The sequence below is a fragment of the Epinephelus lanceolatus genome, chromosome 2 (genome assembly GCF_041903045.1).
Source record: "Epinephelus lanceolatus isolate andai-2023 chromosome 2, ASM4190304v1, whole genome shotgun sequence".
In the NCBI taxonomy this organism is placed as follows: Eukaryota; Metazoa; Chordata; class Actinopteri; order Perciformes; family Serranidae; genus Epinephelus; species Epinephelus lanceolatus.
Genome location: NC_135735.1, coordinates 43717821 through 43741126, shown reverse-complemented (window position 1 = coordinate 43741126; position 23306 = coordinate 43717821). Strand labels below are relative to the sequence as shown.

Here is a 23306-nt window from a genome sequence, read left to right as displayed (position 1 = left end):
GGACGAGGACATCCCGTGGGCCAGCCTCCTTGTTCCATTACCGAAGCTCATCAGCCCGCTGCGGTCACCAGTCCCCCCACATGGCTCACCATTTGGCTCCTCCACCAGTGACTCAGACACGTCCAGTCTCCTGGGAGACACTGTAAGACACTGTATTCTGACCTAATCTAGTCTATTGTCTAACATGCAGATAAAAAGAAAATGTGTTGTCAGTGCACAATCATAACACATAGTGTTAGAAACTGAAACAATGGTGTCAAATTGACATTGTTAACATGATGTGGAGCTGTAGTCTGATGACTTTATTTGTTGTTACCTTCAGATGGACGAGGACATCCCATGGGCCAGCCTCCTTGTTCCATTACCGAGGCTTATCAGCCCGCTGCGGTCACCAGTCCCCCCACGTGGCTGTGACCCTGAGGTGAGTCCCTCTGACCCACCTCCAGCACCAGGTAAGCCTGTGGAAGCCGGCCCCTCTAAAGGACCTGTGGCTCCAGGTAAGCCTAAGTCGTTGCCGCAGGGCCCCAAGCCAAGGTGGGTACAAAATCTTTTTAGAATGAGGAAACAGGAAGGCAGCAACTGGCGGAAGAGGACAGCCAAACCTGAAGGTGAGTCTTCAGGTAAGCGCTTCCATCCAATGACTTGATTTTGATTTCAGGTTTTTTCTCATTCAAAAAAACTAAGATGATTTTGTTAATCACATTTATTTAGATTTAGTTAGATTTATTTGAATTGCATGCTTTTTACCAGCAACCTCCATCTACTGCCTCTAAAGTGTCCTGCTCTACCCTCCACCACTAGTTTCTTAGATTCACTTTCAGTTTTAAACTCTGCCTTCCAACTGCAGCAGCCGCCTGCTGCCTGACCCTCCACCTGCAGGCAGCAAACAGCTGTAGAGAAATGCTAGAACTATGACCTCCACCAGCCATTTCAGCTGCAGCCATGCCTCCAACTACCGCCTCTAAGGTGTCCTGCTCCACCATACACCAATAACTTATCACAGGAATTTTACGATTTAAACTGCATTCAAACTACAGCAGCCGTCTGAAATATTCAAACCTCCGCAAGCAATTTCTGTCAGGTTCACTATGTGTTGAAGACCAATGTTCCATTCGCACCTTTGTCAACCTCCATCTAAACCTCTGTCAGAAACCTGCAGCTGCCGCCTCCACCTGCGGATTCTGACAGAAAACTTGGCCAAAATCCAACAATAGCCTCTGCCAGAACCCTGCAGCTGCCGCCTCCACCTGCATGTTCTGGCAGACAGCCTGGCCAAACTTGCATTTACAGCCTCTGCCAGCAAACTGCAGGTGTCGCCTCCACCTGCAGATTCTGGTAGACAGCTGCTGCCATGCCTCCATCTACCACCCTCAAGGTGTCCTACTCCACCATACGACAATAACTTCTTACAAGAATTTTACGGTTTGAAATGCATTCAAACTACAGCAGCCGTCTGAAATATTCAAACAACACTTCAACCACAACCGACTCTGTCAACCTCCATCTAAACCTCTGTCAGAAACCTGCAGCTGCCGCCTCCACCTGCGGATTCTGACAGAAAGCTGGACCAAAATCCAACAACAGCCTCTGCCAGAACCCTGCAGCTGCCGCCTCCACCTGCATGTTCTGGCAGACAGCCTGGCCAAACTTGCATTTACAGCCTCTGCCAGCAAACTGCAGGTGTCGCCTCCACCTGCAGATTCTGGTAGACAGCTGCTGCCATGCCTCCATCTACCACCTTCAAGCTGTCCTGCTCCACCATACGACAATAACTTCTTACAAGAATTTTATGTTTTGAAATGCATTCAAACTACAGCATCTGTCTGAAATATTCAAACTACACCTCAACCACAACCACCTCTGTCAACCTCCATCTAAACCTCTGTCAGCAACCTGCAGCTGCCGCCTCCACCTGTGGATTCTGACAGACAGCGTAATAAAACCTCCAACAACAGCCTCTACCAGAACCCTGCAGCCGCCACCTCCACCTGCATGTTCTGGCAGACAGCCTGGCCAAACTTGCATTTACAGCCTCTGCCAGCAAACTGCAGGTGTCGCCTCCACCTGCAGATTCTGGTAGACAGCTGCTGCCATGCCTCCATCTACCACCTTCAAGGTGTCCTGCTCCACCATCTGCCAATAACTTACAAGAATTTTATGTTTTGAAATGCATTCAAACTACAGCATCCGTCTGAAATATTCAAATTACACCTCAACCATGACCACCTCTGTCAACCTCCATCTAAACCTCTGTCAGCAACCTGCAGCTGCCGCCTCCACCTGCGGATTCTGACAGACAGCTTGGCAAAACCTCCAACAACAGCCTCTGCCTGAACCCTGCAGTTGCTGCCTCCACCTGTAGTTTCTGGCAGATAGCTGTCCCCAAACCTCAAACTAAGCCTCTGCTAGCAACATTCAGTTGCCGCCTCCACCTGCATGTTCTCGCAGACAGCTTGGTCAAACCTCCATTTACAGCCTCTGCCAGCAACCTGCACCACTGCCATCTCCACCTGCAGGTTCTTGCAGACAGCTGTGGCCAGACCAGCAACAACAGTCTCTGTCAGCAACCTGCTGCCCCTGCCTCAACCTGCAGATTCTGACAGACAGCTTTGCCAAACCTTCAACTAGAGCCTCTGTCGATAGTCTGCTGTTGTTGCAGGTTTGGCCAATTCTTCATTTACAGCGTCATCCAGAAATCTACGCCCCCGAATGTAAAGTGCCATGTGAAGACCTGACAGGGACCAGAGATGCACCAGGGACCACAGAACAGAGATGCACGCTTAAATATAACCTTTCAGGTAAGATAGACAATCTTAATAGCATACCTGGGCTGATAAATTAAAGCCACCTTTCTGTTACATTCAGTTGACATCATCTTCTTCCTCTAACAGGTATTTCCACACTGGCAGATTCTGGCAGACAGCTTTGGCAAAACCTGCAACAACAGCTTGGCCAAACCTCTAACAACAACGTCTGTCAGCAACCTGCTGCCACTGTCTCCACCTGCAGGTTCTGACAGGCAGCTCGGCCAAACCTCTAACACCTCTGTTGGCAGTCTGCTGTTGTTGCAGGTTTGGCCAATTATTAATTTACAGCATCATCCGGAAATCTACGCCGCTGAATCCTGTCCTGAATAATGTCCTGATCTACCAGATATACCGGATATCTACACCGCCTCATCCTATGTTTTTGCCATGTGAAGACCTCAGCTGAGCAGGGACCAGAGATGCACCGGGGACCAAAGAGCAGAGATGCATTCATAAATATAACCTTTCAGGTAAGATAGACAATCATAACTGTGTAATAATATCATACCTGAGCTGATAAATTAAAGCCACCTTTCTGTTACATTCAGTTGACATCATCTTCTTCCTCTAACAGGTATTTCCACACTGGCAGATTGTGGCAGACAGCTCAACTCCTCCGTCTACAGACTCTGTCAGGAACCTGCAGCCACCACCTCCACCTGCAGATTCTGCCAGTTGAGCCAAACCTCCATCTACAGCCTCTGCAAGCAACCTGCAGTACTACCACCTCCACCTGCAGGTTCTTGCAGACAGCTTTGGCAAAGCCTTCAACAACAGCTTGGCCAAACCTCTAACAACAACATCTGTCAGCAACCTGCTGCCACTGTCTCCACCTGCAGATTCTGACAGGCAGCTCGGCCAAACCTCTAACACCTCTGTTGGCAGTCTGCTGTTGTTGCAGGTTTGGCCAATTATTAATTTACAGCATCATCCGGAAATCTACGCCGCTGAATCCTGTCCTGGATAATGTCCTGATCTACCAGATATACCGGATATCTACACCGCCTCATCCTATGTTTTTGCCATGTGAAGACCTCAGCTGACCAGGGACCAGAGATGCACCAGGGACCAAAGAGCAGAGATGCATTCATAAATATAACCTTTCAGGTAAGATAGACAATCGTAACTGTGTAATAATAGCATACCTGAGCTGATAAATTAAAGCTACCTTTCTCTTACATTCAGTTGACATCATCTTCTTCCTCTAACAGGTATTTCCACACTGGCAGAATCTGCAGGTGGTGGAGGTGGTGGCTGCAGGTTGCTGGCAGAGGCTGTAAATGGAGGAGCTGAGCTGTCTGGCAGAATCTGCAGGTGGAGGCGGCTGCATGTTCCTGACAGTGGCTGTAGATGGAGACTGCAGAGGCTGTAGATGGAGGAACTGAGCTGTCTTCAAGAATCTGCAGGTGGAAGTGGTGGCTGCAGGTTGCTGGCAGAGGCTTTAGTTGAAGGTTTTGGCTAAGCTTTTTGCTAGAATTTTGCCGGATGAGGCAGCGAATGCATGTTGCTGGAAGAGGCTTAGTTTGAGATTTTGCCAAGCTGTCTGTCAGAATCTGCAGGTGGAGGTGGCGGCTGCAGGTTCTTGACGGTGGCTGTAGATAGAGGAGCTGAGCTATCTGCCAGTATGGAAATACCTGTTAGAAGAAGATGATGTAAACTGAATGTAACATAAAGGAGGCTTTAGTTTATCAGCCCAGGAATGCTATTATTACACAGCTATGATTGTGTATCTTACCTGAAAGGTTATATTTATGAATGCATCTCTGCTCTTTGGTCCCTGGTGCATCTCTTGTCCCTGGTCAGCTGAAGTCTTCACATGGCGAAAGGACAGGATTCAGTGGCGTAGATTTCTGGATGATGCTGCAAATGGCCAAACCTGCATCAACAGCAGACTGCAGACAGAGGCTCGAGTTAGAGGTTTGGCCAAACTGTCTGTCTAAATCTGAAGGTGTCACCTGCAGGTTCTTGCAAACCTCCAACAACAGCCTCTGCCATCAATCTGCAGACGCCGCCTCCAACTGCAGATTCTGACAGACAGCTCTGCCAAACCTCCCACTAGAACCCCTGCCTCAACCTGCGGCCTCCGCCTCCGTCTGCAGATTCCGTCAGACAGCTCAGCTCCTCCATCTACAGCCACTGTCAAGAACCTGCAGCACCCACCTCCACCTGCAGATTCTGGCAGACAGGGCAGCTCCTCTACAGCCCTCTACAGCCTCTGTCAGCAGCCTGCAGCTGCTACCGCCACCTGCAGGTTTTGAAAGACAGCTTGGCCAAACGTCAAACTACAGCCTCTGTCAGTAACATGGACCTCTGCCACCTCCACCTGCAACAACAATCTCTGTCAGCAACCTGCAGCCACCACCTCTTCCTGCAGATTCTGACAGACAGCTTTGCCAAACCTCCAACTACAGCCCCTGCCATCAACCTGCAGTTGCAGCCTCCACCTGCAGATTCTGGCAGACAGCTCAGCTCCTTCATTTATAGTCTCTGTCAGGAACCTGCAGCTGCTACCGCCACCTGCAGGTTTTGAAAGACAGCTTAGCCAATGCTCCATCTACAGCCTCTGCAAGCAACCTGCAGCAATGACACCTCCACCTGCAGGTTCTTGCAGACAGCTGTGGCCAGACCTGCAACAACAGTCTCTGTCAGCAACCTGCTGCCGCTGCCTCAACCTGCAGATTCTGACAAACAGCTTGGCCAAACCTCTAACGCCTCTGTCGGCAGACTGCTGTTGTTGCAGGTTTGGCCGACTATTCATTTAGAGCATCATCCAGAAATCTGCGCCGCTGAATCCTGTCCTGGATAATGTCCAGATCTACCGAATATACAGGATATCTACACCGCCTCATCCTATGTTTTTGCCATGTGAAGACCTCAGCTGACCAGGGACCAGAGATGCACCAGAGACCAAAGAGCAGCAACAACAGCCTCTGTCAGGAACCTGCAGCTGCTGCCTCCACCTGCAGATTCTGACAGACAGCGTGGCCAAACCTACAACTAAGCCTTGGCCAACAACATGCAGCTGTGGCCTCCACCTGCATATTCTGGCAGAGAGTTTAGCCAAGCCTCCATCTACAGCCTCTGCTGAATTGTGTACCCTTGCCATGTGAAGACCTCAGCTGACCAGGGACCAGAGATGCACCAGGGACCAAAGAGCAGAGATGAGCTCATAAAAATAACCTTTCAGGTAGGATAGACAATCATAACTGTGTAATAATATCATACCTGGGCTGATAAATTAAAGCCACCTTTCTGTTACATTCAGTTGACATCATCTTCTTCTTCTTCTAGCAGGTATTTCCATATCCCATCTTCAGCCTCTGTCAGGAATCCTGCAGCCGCCAAGTCTACCTGCAGATTTTGACAGACAGCTTGATAAAACCTCAAACTAAGCCTCTACCAGCAGCATGCATCCACCGCCTCCATCTGCACATTCAGGCTGACAGCTTTGCCAAACCTCCATCTACATCCTCTGCCAGAGACCTCTACCACTGCCACCTGCAGATTCTGGCAGACAGCTCAGTGCCTCCATTTATAGCCTCTGTCAGGAACCTGCAGCCACCACCTCCACCTGCAGATTCTGACAGGCAGCTTGGCCAAACCTCCAACTAGAGCCTCTGTCAGCAGACTGCTGTTGTTGCAGGTTTGGCCAATTCTTCATTTACAGCATCATCCAGAAATCTACGCCGCTGAATCCTGTCCTATTGCCATGTGAAGACCTCAGCTGATCAGAGATCAGAGATGCACCAGGGACCAAAGAGCAGAGATGCATTCATAAATATAACCTTTCAGGTAATAAAGACAATCATAACTGTGTAATAATAGCATACCTGGGCTGATAAATTAACTCCACTTTTCTGTTACATTCAGTTTACATCATCTTCTTCCTCTAACAGGTATTTCCACACTGGCAGATGCTGGCAGACAGCTCAACTCCTCCATCTACAGCCTCTGTCAGGAACCTGCAGCCACCACCTCCACCTGCAGATTTTGACAGACATCTTAGCCAAACCTCCATCTCCAGCCTCTGCCAGCAAGCTGCACCACTGGCAGCTCCACCTGCAGGTTCTTGCAGACAGCTGTGGACAAACCTCCATCTCCAGCCTCTGCCATCAACCTGCAGCCACCACCTCCACCTGTAGATATTGACAGCCAGCTTGGCAAACCTCTAACTAGAGCCCCTGCCAGCAGCCTGCAGCTGCCCTCTCCACTTGCAGATTCTGGCAGACAGCTCAGCTCCTCCATCTTCAGCTTCTGCAGCCTCCATCTACAGCCGCTGTCAGGAACCTTCAGCTGCCACCTCCACCTGCAGATTCCAGCTTGGCTAAACCTTAAACTAGAGCCTCTGCCAGCAGCCTGCAGCCACCGCCTCCACCTGTAGATTCTGGCAGACAGCTCAGTTCCTCCATCTTCAGCTTCTGTCACCAACCTGCAGCTGCTACCTCCCCCTGAGTTTCTGACAGACAGCTTAGCTTCTATATTTACAGCCTCTGCAGCCTCCATCTACAACCTCTGCCAGCAACCTGCAGCCGCCCCCTCCACCTGCAGATTCTGACAGAGAAATATGGTCAATTCTTCATTTACAGCATCATCTAGAAATCTACACTGCTGAATCCTTTGTTTTGCCATGTGAAGACTTCAGCTGACCAGGGACCAGAGATGCACCAGGGACCAAAGATCAGAGATGTACTCATAAATATAACCTTTCAGGTAAGATAGACAATCATAACTGTGTAATAATATCATACCTGGGCTGATAAATTAAAGCCACCTTTCTGTTACATTCATTAACATCATCTTCTTCTGTGTGAAAGAGCACCCAGCCATCAAAATAAATCTCACATGCCAAGATGCTGAACTTCATCCACCAGAAAGAGCTTTTCTTCTGCCAACTGGTTTGAACTCATGGTCCTGTGGATCAGGCTGGTGCATAACACTATGGGATATTTGGTAGTGTCTTAGTGTCTAAACCATGAATTTCCAGTTAACCTGTTTTTGAATGCATGTTAGAAGTTATTAAACCTTTAGAAGTTTTCAAGTGGAAACAGGGATACTGTATATGTATGTGTAATTGAATATCTAAAAATAATGTGTAAAGTGCAAACTCTTTGTGCTTTTCTGCAGGCCCTGTTGGACTTAACAGACTTCCAGGAGCTTATTAAGGGCTGGGAGGACAATTCCATCTCCCAACTTTTTCTATCAGAGAAACTTATTTCACTTTCATTTGCTCTGTATGAAAGTGTCCTGAGATTACTTTTTTTTAAAATCATGATTTTATATATATATATATAGGTAAATCTATATACCTATAAATCTCTATATAGGTAAATTTGGCTTGAATTGGTTTGAAAATGCTTGTTTGTCTCTCACTTTCTTCAGTCATCAGTGTCTACTGTCTACAGTTTAATCAACCAATCAATCAATCAATTTTATTTATAAAGCCCAATATCACAAATCACAATTTGCCTCACAGGGCTTTACAGCATACGACATCTCTCTGTCCTTATGACCCTCGCAGCGGATAAGGAAAAACTCCCCAAAAAAAACCCTTTAACAAAGAGTCTTGAGTTTGAATTCCCAATAAGCCATCAGCAAAAGCTCATCAGTGATCTGCAATTATGAAACATGTTAATGAAGTATTAATAACGGATTTGTATAGTAATCCATTGATTTTGTAGTTGTAAATGTTATAAAGTTGTTTAGAAATTGATTTTGTTTTCGATGGCCTGCAGTCCCTTTCCAGAAGGTCAAACATTTATCTTCCTGATAAAAGGAAGGATAAAAGGAATTCCAAATATAACATCATTCAGATCAGATGTAGTTTCATGATATTGAAATCACAGTTTGGGTCTCTCCTGATGTTCTGTGTCTTTCTCCAAATGGCATACCTATCTAAGCATGTCTAGTGAGTAAGTGTGTAGAGCAGGTGTCACAAAGTGCTTTACAATTAAAGACAAAAAAGCAAATAAAAGACAGCACAACAGACATAAAACATGCCAAAAACATACAAATTATAAAATTAAGTGACATACTAAAAACTATATAAAGGCAAGTCTGAAGAAGTGGGTCTTGAGTTGCTTTATAAAGGTACCTGCAGTGTCCACAGACCTGCAGTCCAACAGGAGAGAGCTCCGAAGTTCAGGTTTAGTGATGACCTCAAAAGCACAGTCTACTTTTGTCTTGAACCAGGAAGGAGAACCAAATGATGAGGTGGTAAAGTCGGTGTAAAATGTGAGAAAGCCATGACATGCATAAAGCTTGTGACTTAAACTTTAATGTCCACTGAAGCTCCCATTCCTCTGAAGAGATTTTAAAAAAATGGCAGCAAACTAAAATATATGTGGTGTGATGAGGAGACTGTAGTCTTCCTCAAGCTCATGAACAGTGGTGGGGAAAATTAGGACAATTCCAAGGGCCCCTGACTGACAGGGGCCTCAAAAATAGGTTAAAAAAAAGTAATATAAAATTATTAAACCATCCACAATAAGACTTTTTTTTTCAAATATCGTAATAAAATTAATGATCTCTTTGTTTTAACTTGTTTTTGGCAGTAAAAGTTAAATATCCCCACTGACCAAAAAGTAAACACATTGACTGACCACCCCCCTGTATCTGCATGAAATGGTTTGGTCCTGCCTTAGCACACTGATGGTGACGGTGCCTAGTAGCAGTCAGCAGTTGCATGCTACAGTAGAACGCTACAGTTATCATGCTACCTAGTACTGAAAGAAAATCCAATTCTCACAAAAGGAAAGAGAGAAAGGAGAGACAGGAGAGGCAAAAGAAAGGGTGTCAATATGTGAGCCAGTTTTTCTCCAAGAAAGGTGGGTAGCCTATAGTCTGTGAGTGGTAGAGATTAACCTGTTAGCTTAATATCCATAGTGAAATAAGCTAACGTTAGCTACAGACTAGTGTTAGCCTATATTTCACACCTTTTTAACCTACATTTAATCAGTGCAGGTAAATGTTTAGCAAGATACTCATATTAAATCAGTTGTCCCTGCTCCTTTTACCAGACTCAACAACAGATGAGTCAGAAGCAGCAGCCCTGTCTCCCCGTAACTTTACCCCTCCCAGTCCCAATGAAGAAGGTGAGCAACACATGCCAGTTAGCATCATGGCAGGGAGTCTGTGGGAATTTATCTCTCTCTCTTGCTCGTTTTTTACCATTACAAAAAAGAAAACAAAATATTTTTTAATGACAGAAATTCAAAAATAATTTGTTTGAATTTCTGTCATTAAAAAATTTTTTGTTTAATGACAGAAATTCAAACAAATTGTTTTTCCACATAATGATTATTATGAAACAAAAACAGCCTACAACTGTGTGTACTGGATGCTGGACAGTTGGAAACATTAAGAAGCCTAACTCAGCCTGTATTAAAGTTACAGGCAAGATGCTTTCATTTAGACTGAATTTCCATTTCAACTTTATTTTCTTGTTAGCATATATGTGCTGTTTTCATAATTTTGGGATGATGATCTTAATTTATTTTGATTGAAAAGTTAATGTATATTTAAGTATTTTTTAAGTCTTTCATTAATTTTAAGAGAATTTTCCATTTTGGGATTTTACAATAAAAACTGTAGGGTCCACGGCGACTTGGAGCCTACAATGTAGCCTGACGTGCACCCAGGGCTGAAAATTAACACCCGCCAAGCGCCAAATGCGGGTAGATTTTCCATTTGGTGACTAAATCTCGGAAGGCTATCCGCCACATTGGCAGGTAAATGTTTGTACCAAGGTGGCTAATAGCAGAGTGGTGCTCTGTTTGTTGTGTGTTGCACTTAAATTGCTCCCCGCTGCATCAAGGAACCTGTAGGCCTACTCGGAGGACGCGCGCGCACGTAGACATATCGCGTGCCTAGATCTATGGTCTGCTGTTAGTAGCAAGCAAGCTATCACAGCGGGCGTCATGTCACGACATTTACCAGGTGTAAGTAAACCACCGACAAAATGAAAAAACACAGACGAGGACGAAGCTGAAGCTGTAACGTTACAGAAAAAAAAGAATGTTTTGTGAGAAATGGAGGTTCGGTGATAACAGCGTTTCAAGAGGCTGACTACATTATGATGCTGAGGGTGCAGTAATGAGCTGTAATGTATGTTGGCAGTATGCTAAAGAAATAAAACGTAACAACTCGTTTGTCATCAGTAACAATAACAAAACGATGAACCTGGGGGAACTGCCCATTGGTCCGACAGCCCATTGGTCCGACCATATTAAACCCATTGTTCCAAAGTCCGTTCCGAAATCATCATGATGCCCTGTGGTTAAGATCTGGTTAGGTTTAGGCACAAAAACCACTTGGTTAGGGTCAGGAAAAGATCATGGTGTGGGTTAAAATGAAAAAGAAAGTGACAAACACATAAGCCGTGAGCCTGCTTCGCCTCAAGCCTTTCCCAGCTGACCCAGAGCCGGTCGCGGCGCACCACACACCCGCCGTGAGCCGTTCAGCACTGCGGACAGTTGGACTAATGGGATGTCGAACCAATGGGCTGTCGGACCAATGACATGGACCCGAACCTGGAACACATCCATGACCATGAATGCAGCAAGTGTCACATAGCCTGCTATGTTACTGTGTATTATTGTTATGTTTGAAGTACAAAGTGCAAATGGAATTTTGAGCTAAAAACTTGATAATATTTAACTAATTTTGCTTCAAATTTCACTCTGGCCTCTCCTTTAAGTTTGTATTCAACATAATACTGTATTATCTCAATGAAAAGTACTGAAACAAATGTATATGTGACAGAAAAAGGCAATTAGTGATTTTGGCTGGTAAAAAATATGCTTGGCTGGTGGATTTTTTCATCTACCAGTCCCCTTGGTCGGTGAGCCAAAAAGTTAATTTTCAGCCCTCCGTGCACCTCCCCAGAATTGTAACTACGCGTTGCATCGACGCAGACCTCTGGTCTGTCGCTGTATACTGACACTCTTTCCCTCAAGGGAAACAGAGCTTGTATTTACTTTTAGTTCACAGATAAGAAACAATAAATTGTGAAGACAGTAAAGCCTCCACTAAAATAGCATTTTAAGTCTTGTGTGTGATTTATCCTTCAGGGATTTATCCTTCAGTGATTTATACTTCGGGATTTATCCAGGTTTCATATGAGAAGAGGGAAAGATTGCCGGCCGCTAGGCTAATCAATACAATGTAAAATGCCATAGGCTTGTGCTAATAACGTTAGCATGTTGTATGACACACCACCGCAGAAGTAAAAATGCAAAATAGGACATCACAAGTAGCCTACTGCATCCATCATGCGAAACACATTAAAGAAAACATGACAAATTCACTTGTTCATTTAAGCCAAAGGGCTCAAATGTGTCAAAGGTAGTTTTCAATCTGGATCCTGTTTTCCCACGTTTCAGTTACTCATGGGAACAACATTTTTCTTTTTTTAAACTGGTTTAGTATTAAGTGAGACTGCTGCAGCCACAAGCTTCAAAACAGGCTGCACTGTAACCAGTCGGGTTAAATGTGCACTGTCAATGTAAGTCAACTAAAAGTGCTTGTTTTTGCCACTGACAAGCTCAGCTTTTTACTCTCAGTGTCTGACAACTCATGGAAAAAATCCTACAGAGACAGACCTTTTTTTGTTTAATTAGAAACAGCCCCAAAATCCCCATCGCCAAACCCACCAGACTCCATTTAAATGAAGAGTAATTCTGTCAGTGTAAAAAACACTTAATTTAAAGTCGACACAAAGAAAATAAAAATCACAAAAGCTTTCTTGGTTTTCACTATTTAAACCTAAACTAGATTATAATTCATTTGAAAGCCTTGTTCTTAGTCTTTTACATCCGACCTGGAAAACCTCGCAGCCACTTTTATTTGTTATAGTGTACCGTGCTCCTGGCCCGTATTCTGAATTTGTATCTGAATTCTCAGAGTTTTTATCCAGTTTAGTTCTTAAATCAGATAAAGTTATTATTGTAGGCGATTTTAACATTCATGTCGACGTTGATAATGACTCCCTGGCTACCGCGTTTATCTCATTATTAGACTCCATTGGCTTCAGTCAGGTTGTACATGAACCCACTCATTGTTTTAACCATACCCTCGATCTAGTTCTGACGTATGGAATTGAAATTGATAACCTAAAAGTCTTTCCACAGAATCCCTCGCTATCGGATCATTATCTGATTACTTTTGATTTCTTTTTACTCGATTACACGCCACTCAGCAACAGTTACTATACTAGATGTTTATCAGATAGTGCTGTCGCAAAATTTAAGGAAAAGATTACTCCATCATTAAATTCAATACCAAGTCCCTCAGTAACAGAGGTTTCCTATACCGACTTTGATCATTTTGTCGATAGCGCCGTAGGCTCGCTGCGAACAACACTTGACTCTGTAGCTCCTCTTAAAAAGAAGTTAAAAAAGCAAAGAAAGTTCGCTCCTTGGTATAACTCTCAAACCCGTAAGTTAAAACAAATATTGCGAAAATTTGAAAGGAATTGGCGATTGACCAAACTGGAAGAATCTCGTTTAATCTGGACACAGTCTCAAAACTTATAAGAGGGGCCTCCGCAATGCCAGAGCAAACTATTACTCAGCGTTAATAGAAGACAATAAGAACAACCCCAGGTTTCTTTTCAGCACTGTAGCCAGGCTGACTGAGAGTCAGAGCTCTATTGAGCCTTGTATTGCTTTAGCCCTTAGCAGTAATGATTTTATGAGCTTTTTTAATGACAAAATTCTAACTATTAGAAGCAAAATTCATGATCTCCTGTCCTCAGATAGTACATATCTAACCTCAAACACAGCTGTAAAACCTAATATATATTTAGATTGCTTCTCCCCAATTTCTCTTCAAGAATTGACAGCAGTGATTTCTTCATCTAAATCATCAACGTGTCTCTTAGACCCCATCCCAACTAGGCTACTTAAGGAGGTCTTTCCTTTAGTTAACACTCATATATTAGATATGATCAATATATCCTTATTAACAGGCTATGTACCACAGTCTTTTAAGGTAGCTGTAATTAAACCTCTACTAAAAAAGCCCACCCTGGATCCAGAGGTGTTAGCCAACTATAGACCAATATCTAATCTTCCCTTTATGTCAAAGATCCTTGAGAAAGTAGTCGCAGACCAGCTGTGTGATTTTCTCCATGATAATAATTTATTTGAGGAATTTCAGTCAGGATTTAGAGTGCATCATAGCACTGAGACAGCACTAGTTAAAATTACAAATGACCTTCTGATTGCTTCAGACAAAGGACTCGTCTCTGTACTTGTTTTATTAGATCTTAGTGCGGCGTTTGACACAATTGACCATCAAATTCTACTGCAGAGACTGGATCACTTAATTGGCCTAAAAGGTTCTGCACTAAGCTGGTTTAAATCTTATTTATCTGATCGTTTTCAGTTTGTTGACGTTCATAATGAATCATCCTTACGTACCAAAGTTTGTTTTGGAGTTCCGCAAGGTTCTGTGCTCGGACCAATCCTATTTACTCTATATATGCTTCCTTTAGGTAACATCATTAGAAATCACTCTATAAATTTCCATTGTTATGCGGATGATACTCAGTTGTATTTATCGATGAAGCCAGAAGAAAGTAATCAATTAACTAAACTCCATAACTGCCTTAAAGAAAGAAACTTGGATGAGCACCAATTTCCTTATGTTAAATTCAGACAAAACTGAAGTTATTGTTCTTGGCCCCAAACAACTCAGAGACTCTTTATCTGATGACATAGTTTCTCTAGATGGCATTGCTCTGGCCTCTAACACTACCGTAAGAAACCTCGGAGTAATATTTGATCAAGATTTGTCTTTTAATTCTCATTTAAAACAAACCTCACGGACTGCATTTTTTCATCTGCGTAATATTGCGAAAATTCGGCCTATCCTGACCCGAAAAGATGCAGAAAAATTGGTCCACGCTTTTGTTACCTCTAGGCTGGATTACTGTAACTCTCTATTATCAGGTAGCTCTAGTAAGTCCTTAAAAACTCTCCAGCTAATTCAGAATGCAGCAGCACGTATACTAACAGGAACTAAGAAACAACAGAAATCATATTTCTCCTGTTTTAGCTTCTCTGCACTGGCTCCCTGTAAAATCCAGAATTGAATTTAAAATCCTACTGTTAACTTATAAAGCTCTAAATGATCAAGCTCCGTCATATCTTAGAGAGCTCATAGTGCCATATTACCCCACCAGAACACTGCGCTCTGAGAACACAGGGTTACTCGTGGTCCCTAAAGTCTCCAAAAGTAGATCAGGAGCTAGAGCCTTCAGCTATCAGGCTCCTCTCCTGTGGAATCATCTTCCTGTTACCGTCTGGGAGGCAGACACCGTCTCCACATTTAAGACTAGACTTAAGACTTTCCTCTTTGATAAAGCTTATAGTTAGGGCACCTTCTCTCCTTCTCTCTCTCTCTCTCTCTCTCTCTCTCTCTCTCTCTCTCGTATTCTATTACTGCATCTTGCTAACTCGGCCATTCTGGATGTCACTAACTCGGCTTCTTCTCCAGAGCCTTTGTGCTCCACTGTCTCTCAGATTAACTCATATTGGAGCGGTGCCTGGACAGCGTGACGTGTGTGGTTGTGCTGCTGCTGTGGTCCTGCCAGATGCCTCCTGCTGCTGCTGTTATCATTAGTCATACTTCTACTGTTATTATACACATATGACTATTGTCACACATGTATACTACCAGATATTAATACATACGTTCAACATATTGTACCACAGTAGCCAGAACTATAATATTATTACTTTCAATAATGTTGTTGTAACCTACTGTCATTACCTGCATCTCTCTCTCTCTCTCTCTCTCTCTCTCTCTCTCTCTGTCTCATTGTCATGCGGATTACTGTTAATTTATTATGCTGATCTGTTCTGTACGACATCTATTGCACGTCTGTCTGTCCTGGAAGAGGGATCCCTCCTCAGTTGCTCTTCCTGAGGTTTCTACCGTTTTTTTCCCTGTTAAAGGGTTTTTTTGGGGAGTTTTTCCTTATCCGCTGTGAGGGTCCAAAGGACAGAGGGATGTCGTATGCTGTAAAGCCCTGTGAGGCAAATTGTGATTTGTGATATTGGGCTTTATAAATAAAATTGAATTGAACTGAAACCATAAACCATATCTAAAAAACACTAGATGAATCGTCCAACGTAGCTGCCCATTGAAGTGACGTGCCTACATGGCCGCCATTTTGTGTCGGGGATTCAGGTCCTTCAGTGTGTTATGGCCATGGTGATTTGGCACAGTGGCAGAGGGTAATGGCAGGATGCCAATGAAGAAATATTACGCCAGTAGGCCAAAGGAGGGCACAATAGCATAACCTTAATGTATATATATATATGTATATATGTATATGTACATATATATATATATAATATATAACCTAAAGATTGAAATTCCGAAATGGGCCCCATATGTCGTAGAGACATGCACACTCAATGGATATGGACTAGTAGCTATAAAATGATTTTTTTTTCACAATAGAGTGTGCCAGTAAACCTGGAACTCCGTTAGCGCTTTTCGCACTTCCGGTTCTCTCGTCTAAAAGTCAGTACGTTTTTTGAATGGGATTTTGGTAAAATGCCTCAAATAAGGTCTGTGGTTAACAAAAGCTTAAGCGAGTTTCAGGTTTTGTTCTACAACATAAAACACGTCAGTAAATACCCTACTTGTGAATTTTGAAGCTTTTACATGTCGTAAAAAAGGCGGTTGCTAACAAGTTGCTCAATACGACTACAAATCCTGTCAGGGACATTAAACGTCATCACCCCCGAACAGGCGAGAGTGCTGGCAGTCCGCCATTACAGCTTCTTATTTAGCTTAAACAGTCTGATTTCCCCATTAAACAATGTTTTTAAAATAAAGCGGCCAAAATCAGTTAAAAGCTTAGTGGCGGTGAGTCATGTGACTGTGGAGTAGTCATGTAGTCTGTTAAAGCCTAATGTTAGTTTTTTACTTCTGGCGATCGCATTTAAGCTTCAAATGCGGTATGAAAGGTGTTCATATGTGAAGATTATCTCGCTGAACAAAACCTGTAAGTATCATAAACTTGTGTTAGCCACAGAGCTCATTTTCAGACATAATCCAAAACGCAATGCAAAAATCACATTCACTTTCTCTTCCGGGAACCAGCGCGATGCTAAACTTCCAGATTTTGACGTCAGCCCTGGCACACTCTATTAAGTTGAGCTAGGAGAGGATCTCAAGTAATTGAACTTTTTGTTGTCAAATACATATTTTTGTTGCTTCAACATTTCAATCAAGTTCTCAACTCCCCTTTTGAGTGTCTCTAATTGAAAATGAATATGTATCAAAGTTATTAAATGGTGTTCAAACTTGACTGACAGTTCAAGGGATTGACCAAAAGAGCTTACCTTTACTGAAGTGGCTCGGGTTCAAATCCGACGGACGGTGTCAGTTTATTTTATTACATACATGATAAATAATCTGACAAACATCTGACAGGAGGGTAAGGGTTTATAGTGGGTTTTAAAGCATAAGTGACACAAACATATGCCATCAATGTGGCCAACAAATATGTGTGTGTTGTGTGTAACCTAGAAAGAGTCTAATGGCTAGAATGAAAATTGGTTTGTATTTTTATGGCCCATATTTCCTGCAGCTTTGTAGGACATAATCTTTCAGTTGTCCACAGGATGTCATTCAACAGGAGAGGACAGAAGAGATTTGATTGAGGCAGGAAAATAAGTCTGGCTAGCAACAGCTCAGCCATTTATTTACAAGTCATAAAACACTAACAGGAACTGAAAAGGCAGAGTCCTTACAGCCGCCGAAACATTTCTCCAACCCAACAGTTTCTGAAGTGAATTATGTCCCTTTAGTGTCCATCATACTATTCCTATTTGGTATTTTAAAGCATTATCAATCCCATCTGAAACCTGTCCTGTCCCAAGTTCATCTACTCATTATAAATGAAAAGTGCTACTACAAAAGTATTGATTTGAACATTATCTCAAATATCTGTGACAGTGAAGTGCTCATATACATTACAGAACCATTACCATAAGATGCACCACCCACCACATTCCTAACAAAATAACGAATACACTACTCAGTTACAACAATGACATCAATTCACTAGTTCTTTGTTTTGGAAACAACTATACCAGCAGTGCAGTGAACCCTAATTTTATAGATTTTGATACATTAGCTGGCTCTTGAACCAGTGAGGTGTTCATTGTATACTTTGCCACTGAAACCTACAACCATTCCACGTATAGACCGCATCGGCTACTGCTGCTCAACACAAGGTCCAGTACTCAAGGTGAAACACTTCTCTCAAGAGTGGAGACGACCGTTTTGAAATGAAGACCAGTTGCTTCAAATCTATTCATCCCCAATGTCCTCAGGCAGGTAGGTGACAAGACAGGTCCATGTCTGGGAAGGAGTTACAAAGCAGCGATTTTACTGGCCTCCTGGACCCCACTCAGAATGACTCCTGCTACAGTCTGCGGGAAGTGCCTGTGGGTTGCCTGGAAACGGACAAACACAGCAAATGTTATCAAGCTAAATGCCCAATTCTTATTTACATTCTCTCAAACATGAGGAACTAACTGATACATGTAGTAGGCTAAATGATTAGAAACCCTCACCTCCCCAGCAAAGAACACTTTTCCCAGAACATCTTCAGCAATGATGTCATAAGCTTCCCCACTGCCTCCTGTCTTCACAAAGCTGTAGGACATTCTGAGACCACAAGTCTTTCTCCAGCATGTGACAAAGTACTTCACCAGCTCAGGGACCTCCTATTGAAGAAAATGGAGGCAAAATCAGCATAAAGAAAATCTTGTTATTTTAATAGTGCACAAATAAACAGGTGTATGATTCTTTCTTTCTTACCTGCTCCTTGAAGAGTTCCATATCTCCCAAGGGCCTAGATTGACTATGACAAGAGAATCTGCTCAGCTTCAGACCTGGTCCAGTGTGCTTCCACAAGCGTACTCCAGGTTGCTGAGGTGAAACTGAAGCACCTCCTTCAACTCACTGAACTGGATACCAGACTCCTGAAGGAAGTTCTTGTAGACCTCCTGGACCTTTTCTGAGGGAGGGAAATGTTTTCAATGAAAATTAAACATACTGTAGCACAGTATCCTTATTTTCCTTACAGTATGTGCACATGTACTGTATTCTCTGTTGGATGAAGCAAGGAAGGCATCTGTAAGGAAAAGGACGGTTATGGTTACCTCCCAGAGGAGTGTCTTGGTTCTGAAACTTGTCCTTCCTTAGAGAGCAGCGCATCGCAAGTCAATGCTAACCACAAGAACAGAAAATGATTTTGGTCAATGATGCAAGTCTATTACCTCAATGAATTTGGCAGTAGCCTCACAGTGTTGAAACTCTGCATAGCCCAGGTCCCTCAAGGTGCGGAGTGCCACTGCCACAGAGTGACTTAAAGTCTGTGCAGCCAGGGCAACCTTGATTGATTGAGTGTATAAGGAAAAAACAAGAATATAAAGTGTGCATTAGTATTTCAAGACACAAACATCAAGGACAAAAAACCCCACAATAATGCCCTAGAATCTATTTCCGTTGTGGTCCTCTCTACATAAAACATCATACAAACAAACATACCTTTATTTTCTGATTAACAAAGTTCACGTGCTTTTCTGTGACCGTAGCCACCTTTGTAAAATGAAAAAGTAGGTATTTAACCACTTAAACCCAAGTATCACTATTGAGGACATAGTCAGCCACAACCTCAAAATGGATCAGCATGTGATATGAGCTTCTAGATTGATTAAGTTTCACTATTCGGCATGATGAAAGTCTGTAGCGCTTAAAGCTGACACAAGGAGGTTTTTGGTTTTGTTGATGCTAGCGGCACCTATGGATGAAAGTGGAAGTGCTTTTCCAGAAAGAAAACTGCATTTCCCTAGAGCCCCAATGCGTATTGTCATAAAGGTCGTATTTAGAATGTATTGCAGGCGTGCATGTGCGTGCCTGACTGCCGTAACTCATTTCGTCCTTTCTGTCTGACCCGAGCTTACCAGAAATCTATAAAATAACTATATCTATGAAGCAAAACTTCTCAATAATGGCTACATTGGCTAACTTAGGCAATGGAGATACATCAGTATTAACATGAAACTGTTTTATAACCCGTCAAAAATGTATTGTGTCAGCATTAGGTTGATAATTGATAATTAACAATTATATAACATGAAGAATACCTTTGCATAGTGCTAGGATGTGGGAGGTGAATATTCAAGGACTCCCTCAGGTAGCTGTATGCCTTTGGTCCATGTAGATGGAGAGTAAGGGCAAACTCCCTCTGGGCCTTGGTGTATTCATCGCTCTGCCTTGACAGGAGGTGAACCAGAAGATCTGAAATTCAATTAGCAGAACTGAATTAGTATGTCCCCTTTTTAATAAGTAACTTTACTAAGTGACAAGCGCATTAGGGACCACAGTGCTTGGGCCCTCTCTATAGGGCGTTCATATACCAAATAAATTAATAAACCACTCCACTTATATGGCGCTACTTCACCTGATTGACAAGATTACCTCAGCTCTTGACAACAATGAATTTTTTCTTGATTTTTCAAAAGCATTTGATACTGTAAATTATCATATTCTACTTGAAAAGTTGTACAAATATGGTTTTCATGACATTGCATACAAATGGTTAGAAAATTATGTTTCTGATAGGAAACAGTTTGTTTGTTTTAAGGGTTGTTATTCCAGCAAAGCCAGATTACTCTGTGGGGTCCCACAAGACTCCATTCTTGGACCATTATTATTTCTTATTTATATTAATGATTTGTTTAATGTTTCAAATATCCTTTCTCCAATAATGTTTGCAGATGACACGGCATTGGTTCTCTCCCATTCAAACTTCAACTCACTGATTAAAAATGCAAATGCTGGTTTAACTGCCTGCACCACATGGTTTAGATTAAATAAATTATCTTTGAATATAAACAAATCTAACTTTATCATTTTCAGTGGTAAAAAATCAAACTCAAAGGATTTATCTAAAATTTTAATAGAGTCTGTTGAGATGCCTCAGGTGTCAAATACAAAATTCCTGGGAATTATTGTTGAAGAGAGTCTAAGTTGGAGAGATCAGATTGATTGTGTTAACAGAAAGATAAACAAATCTATTGGTATTATAAGGAGGATCAGTCATCTTGTTACTACAAACTGTCTCCTTACTTTTTATTATAGTTTAATTTCTCTCATATTGTACTATCGTTTGGGCAAGCACATTTCCTACTACTCTTCTGGTTCTCCAGAAACGCTTTGTTAGGATCACTACCCGATCAGAGTCTCACATTTCATCTGCCCCTTTATTTCAGAAACTCCAGATTCTAAGTATTTATGATATTAATATTTTTCAAATATGTGTTTTTCTTTACAAAATACTCTCAAATGAAGGAAATATTCCAGAAGAGTTCAAGACTTACTTCAAAGAAAATTCAAAGGTTCATTCTTACTCAACGCGTCAATCTGCAAATCTTCATCCCCCTAAACTCCTGACCAGCAAAGATCAGTTTTCTATCAGATTCAGAGGTACTAAGTTATGGAACAGCTTCTCCCATTTAGCAAAAAAATGCTCCTCTGTGAAATGTTTTAAAAGATGTTTAAAAGATCATTTAACTGCTGTCTTGTAATGTATTGTCTATGTATGTGATTGTCTTGATGTTCATTGACAAAGATCCTAACTATCATTATTATCTTTATTATTATTATTGCCCATAAGTTGCCAATAGTCATGTGTGCGCGCACACACACTCAATTACACTCTTTGTTTTTATTTTCATATTATTGTTGTTAGTCACTATTAATTCTTACTAATTTTTCATGTTTTGATGTTTTGTGTTTCTGTTGTAATATTATTATAAGGTGGAGGCTTCTAATAAGCCCACTGTGGTTTTTTGCCTCTCCCTGCACCATCTTGTCATCATTTGTTATGTTTCATGTGTATTTTTTAATTGTGCAAAATAAAGAACCTAAAGAACCTAACCTAAATTTGTATATATGACTGAGTAACTGACTGACTGACCTTAACTTGCCAGCATAGACCATGCCACGGCTAGCCCACTGTGCCGTGGTAAAAACTAAACATCTAACAAAGTGTAAACATAAGATACACAAAAAACAAAAATAATATTTTTATTTTACCAGAGTAGCTTTCAAGCTTGTCAGTCAGCTCCTCATTGATGAGGTTTTTGTCCTTCAACTCCTCAAGAAGAGCACACATATTTTTCTTTGCCCTCCTCTCTTGCCAGAGCATTCCTCTTCTCCTGCTCCAGTTTCCGCACTCTAGCTGAAGCTTCATCCAGTTTGGCCTTTATAGCAGTGGGAGAAGCAGGCAATGTATATGCATGCTCAAGGCTTTGCTGCTTGCGGCTCTTTTTCCCCTCTCCAGTGGCTCCCTGTTGCTTTGGCAAAATATACAAATATGTAAATAATAATATGGCATTGAATGTAATTTTTTGAAATGTTTACTTAAGGTAAATGTGAAGGTCCTGTATTTGTAATGCACACCTATCTACATTCAGTTAGAAATGCCCAGGGCGCAGATGGACCAATGGCAGCAAGCAACTATGGGAAGGTGCTGCCATTCCATTTGCAAGCAATTTTGGGGTTTAGTGTCTTGCTCAAGGACACTTCGACATGCACACAGGAAGAGCCGGAATCCAACCACCGACCCTTCGGTCACTGAATGACCCACTCTACCAACTGAACTACAGCTGCCTTTACCACTTAGCACTGTGTCAAAGGATTTAATATGACTTGACATGACATGTGTATTTTGTACAGGTCAGAATATTGGTGAATGCGCTATGATCTAAAGCTAATGCAAAAGTGAGTACTGTATGGTGGTACTTTTATGCATGGGCATTGTATGGTAGTTTATGGGCCTCCTATAGTTTGTAGTAAAATAGGTTTGAATAGGTTTGGTGGCAACCTGACAAACATTCAACAGACTCTGGAAGTTCCATCAAGTCGATGGATGTCTTACCATTACACTGCAGGAGTTTTGTTTTTGTTTGCCTTTTTGCTGTTTTGGTGGCTTACTTGTTTTCCAAAAGTGGAGTATGGTGGTACTTTGAGACATAGCCATTGTAGTTTGATGTTAGATGTTCTCATTTGTTTGTGACATTCCCCCAGCATATACTCACAACATTAGCCTGAGGTTCAGTCCAGTCCAGTGAACTCTTCTGCTCTTCTAGAGGCTTTGGTGGTCCTCTTTGCTACCGGCTAAAATTACAGAACCATGCCAATTAAAGATGTTTTTAGTATCTAAAATGTACTGTAATACACATTCACATCAATCATATGCATCTTGAAATCTCATTGCCTAATCATACATACTCTTTGAAGATGAGGTGGGAAGCTGAAAATTGATGGTATAACAGTCTGCCCAGTCCTATCCAAATCCTCAGGCCTAAAATACTCACTACAGAGCATGGCCCTCTCAGATGCAACAAATCCCTCTCTCTTTAGGGCCAGCTCCCACTGCCTCCTCCTCTCTTCATTTTTGGG

General features: G+C 42.3%; 1 protein-coding gene and 1 long non-coding RNA gene across 2 annotated transcripts; one reads left to right on the top strand and one right to left on the bottom strand.

Moving 5' to 3' along the window:
- Positions 1 to 9477: 9477 nt before the first annotated feature.
- Positions 9478 to 16625, top strand: LOC117251013 (uncharacterized). Its single transcript, XR_004501180.2, has 3 exons — positions 9478 to 9631; positions 9824 to 9898; positions 15306 to 16625. It is a non-coding gene; the product is annotated as an uncharacterized LOC117251013 (long non-coding RNA).
- A 963-nt stretch (positions 16626 to 17588) lies between these two features.
- On the bottom strand, positions 17589 to 18908 carry LOC117255411 (lysine-specific histone demethylase 2-like). Its single transcript, XM_033624297.2, has 3 exons — positions 18654 to 18908; positions 18407 to 18559; positions 17589 to 18286 (listed from the first exon to the last, which is right to left on the bottom strand). Exons 1-3 carry the CDS (start codon positions 18672 to 18674, stop codon positions 18203 to 18205), a joined length of 258 nt encoding a protein of 85 aa, XP_033480188.1. The 5' UTR covers positions 18675 to 18908; the 3' UTR covers positions 17589 to 18202.
- Positions 18909 to 23306: the final 4398 nt, after the last annotated feature.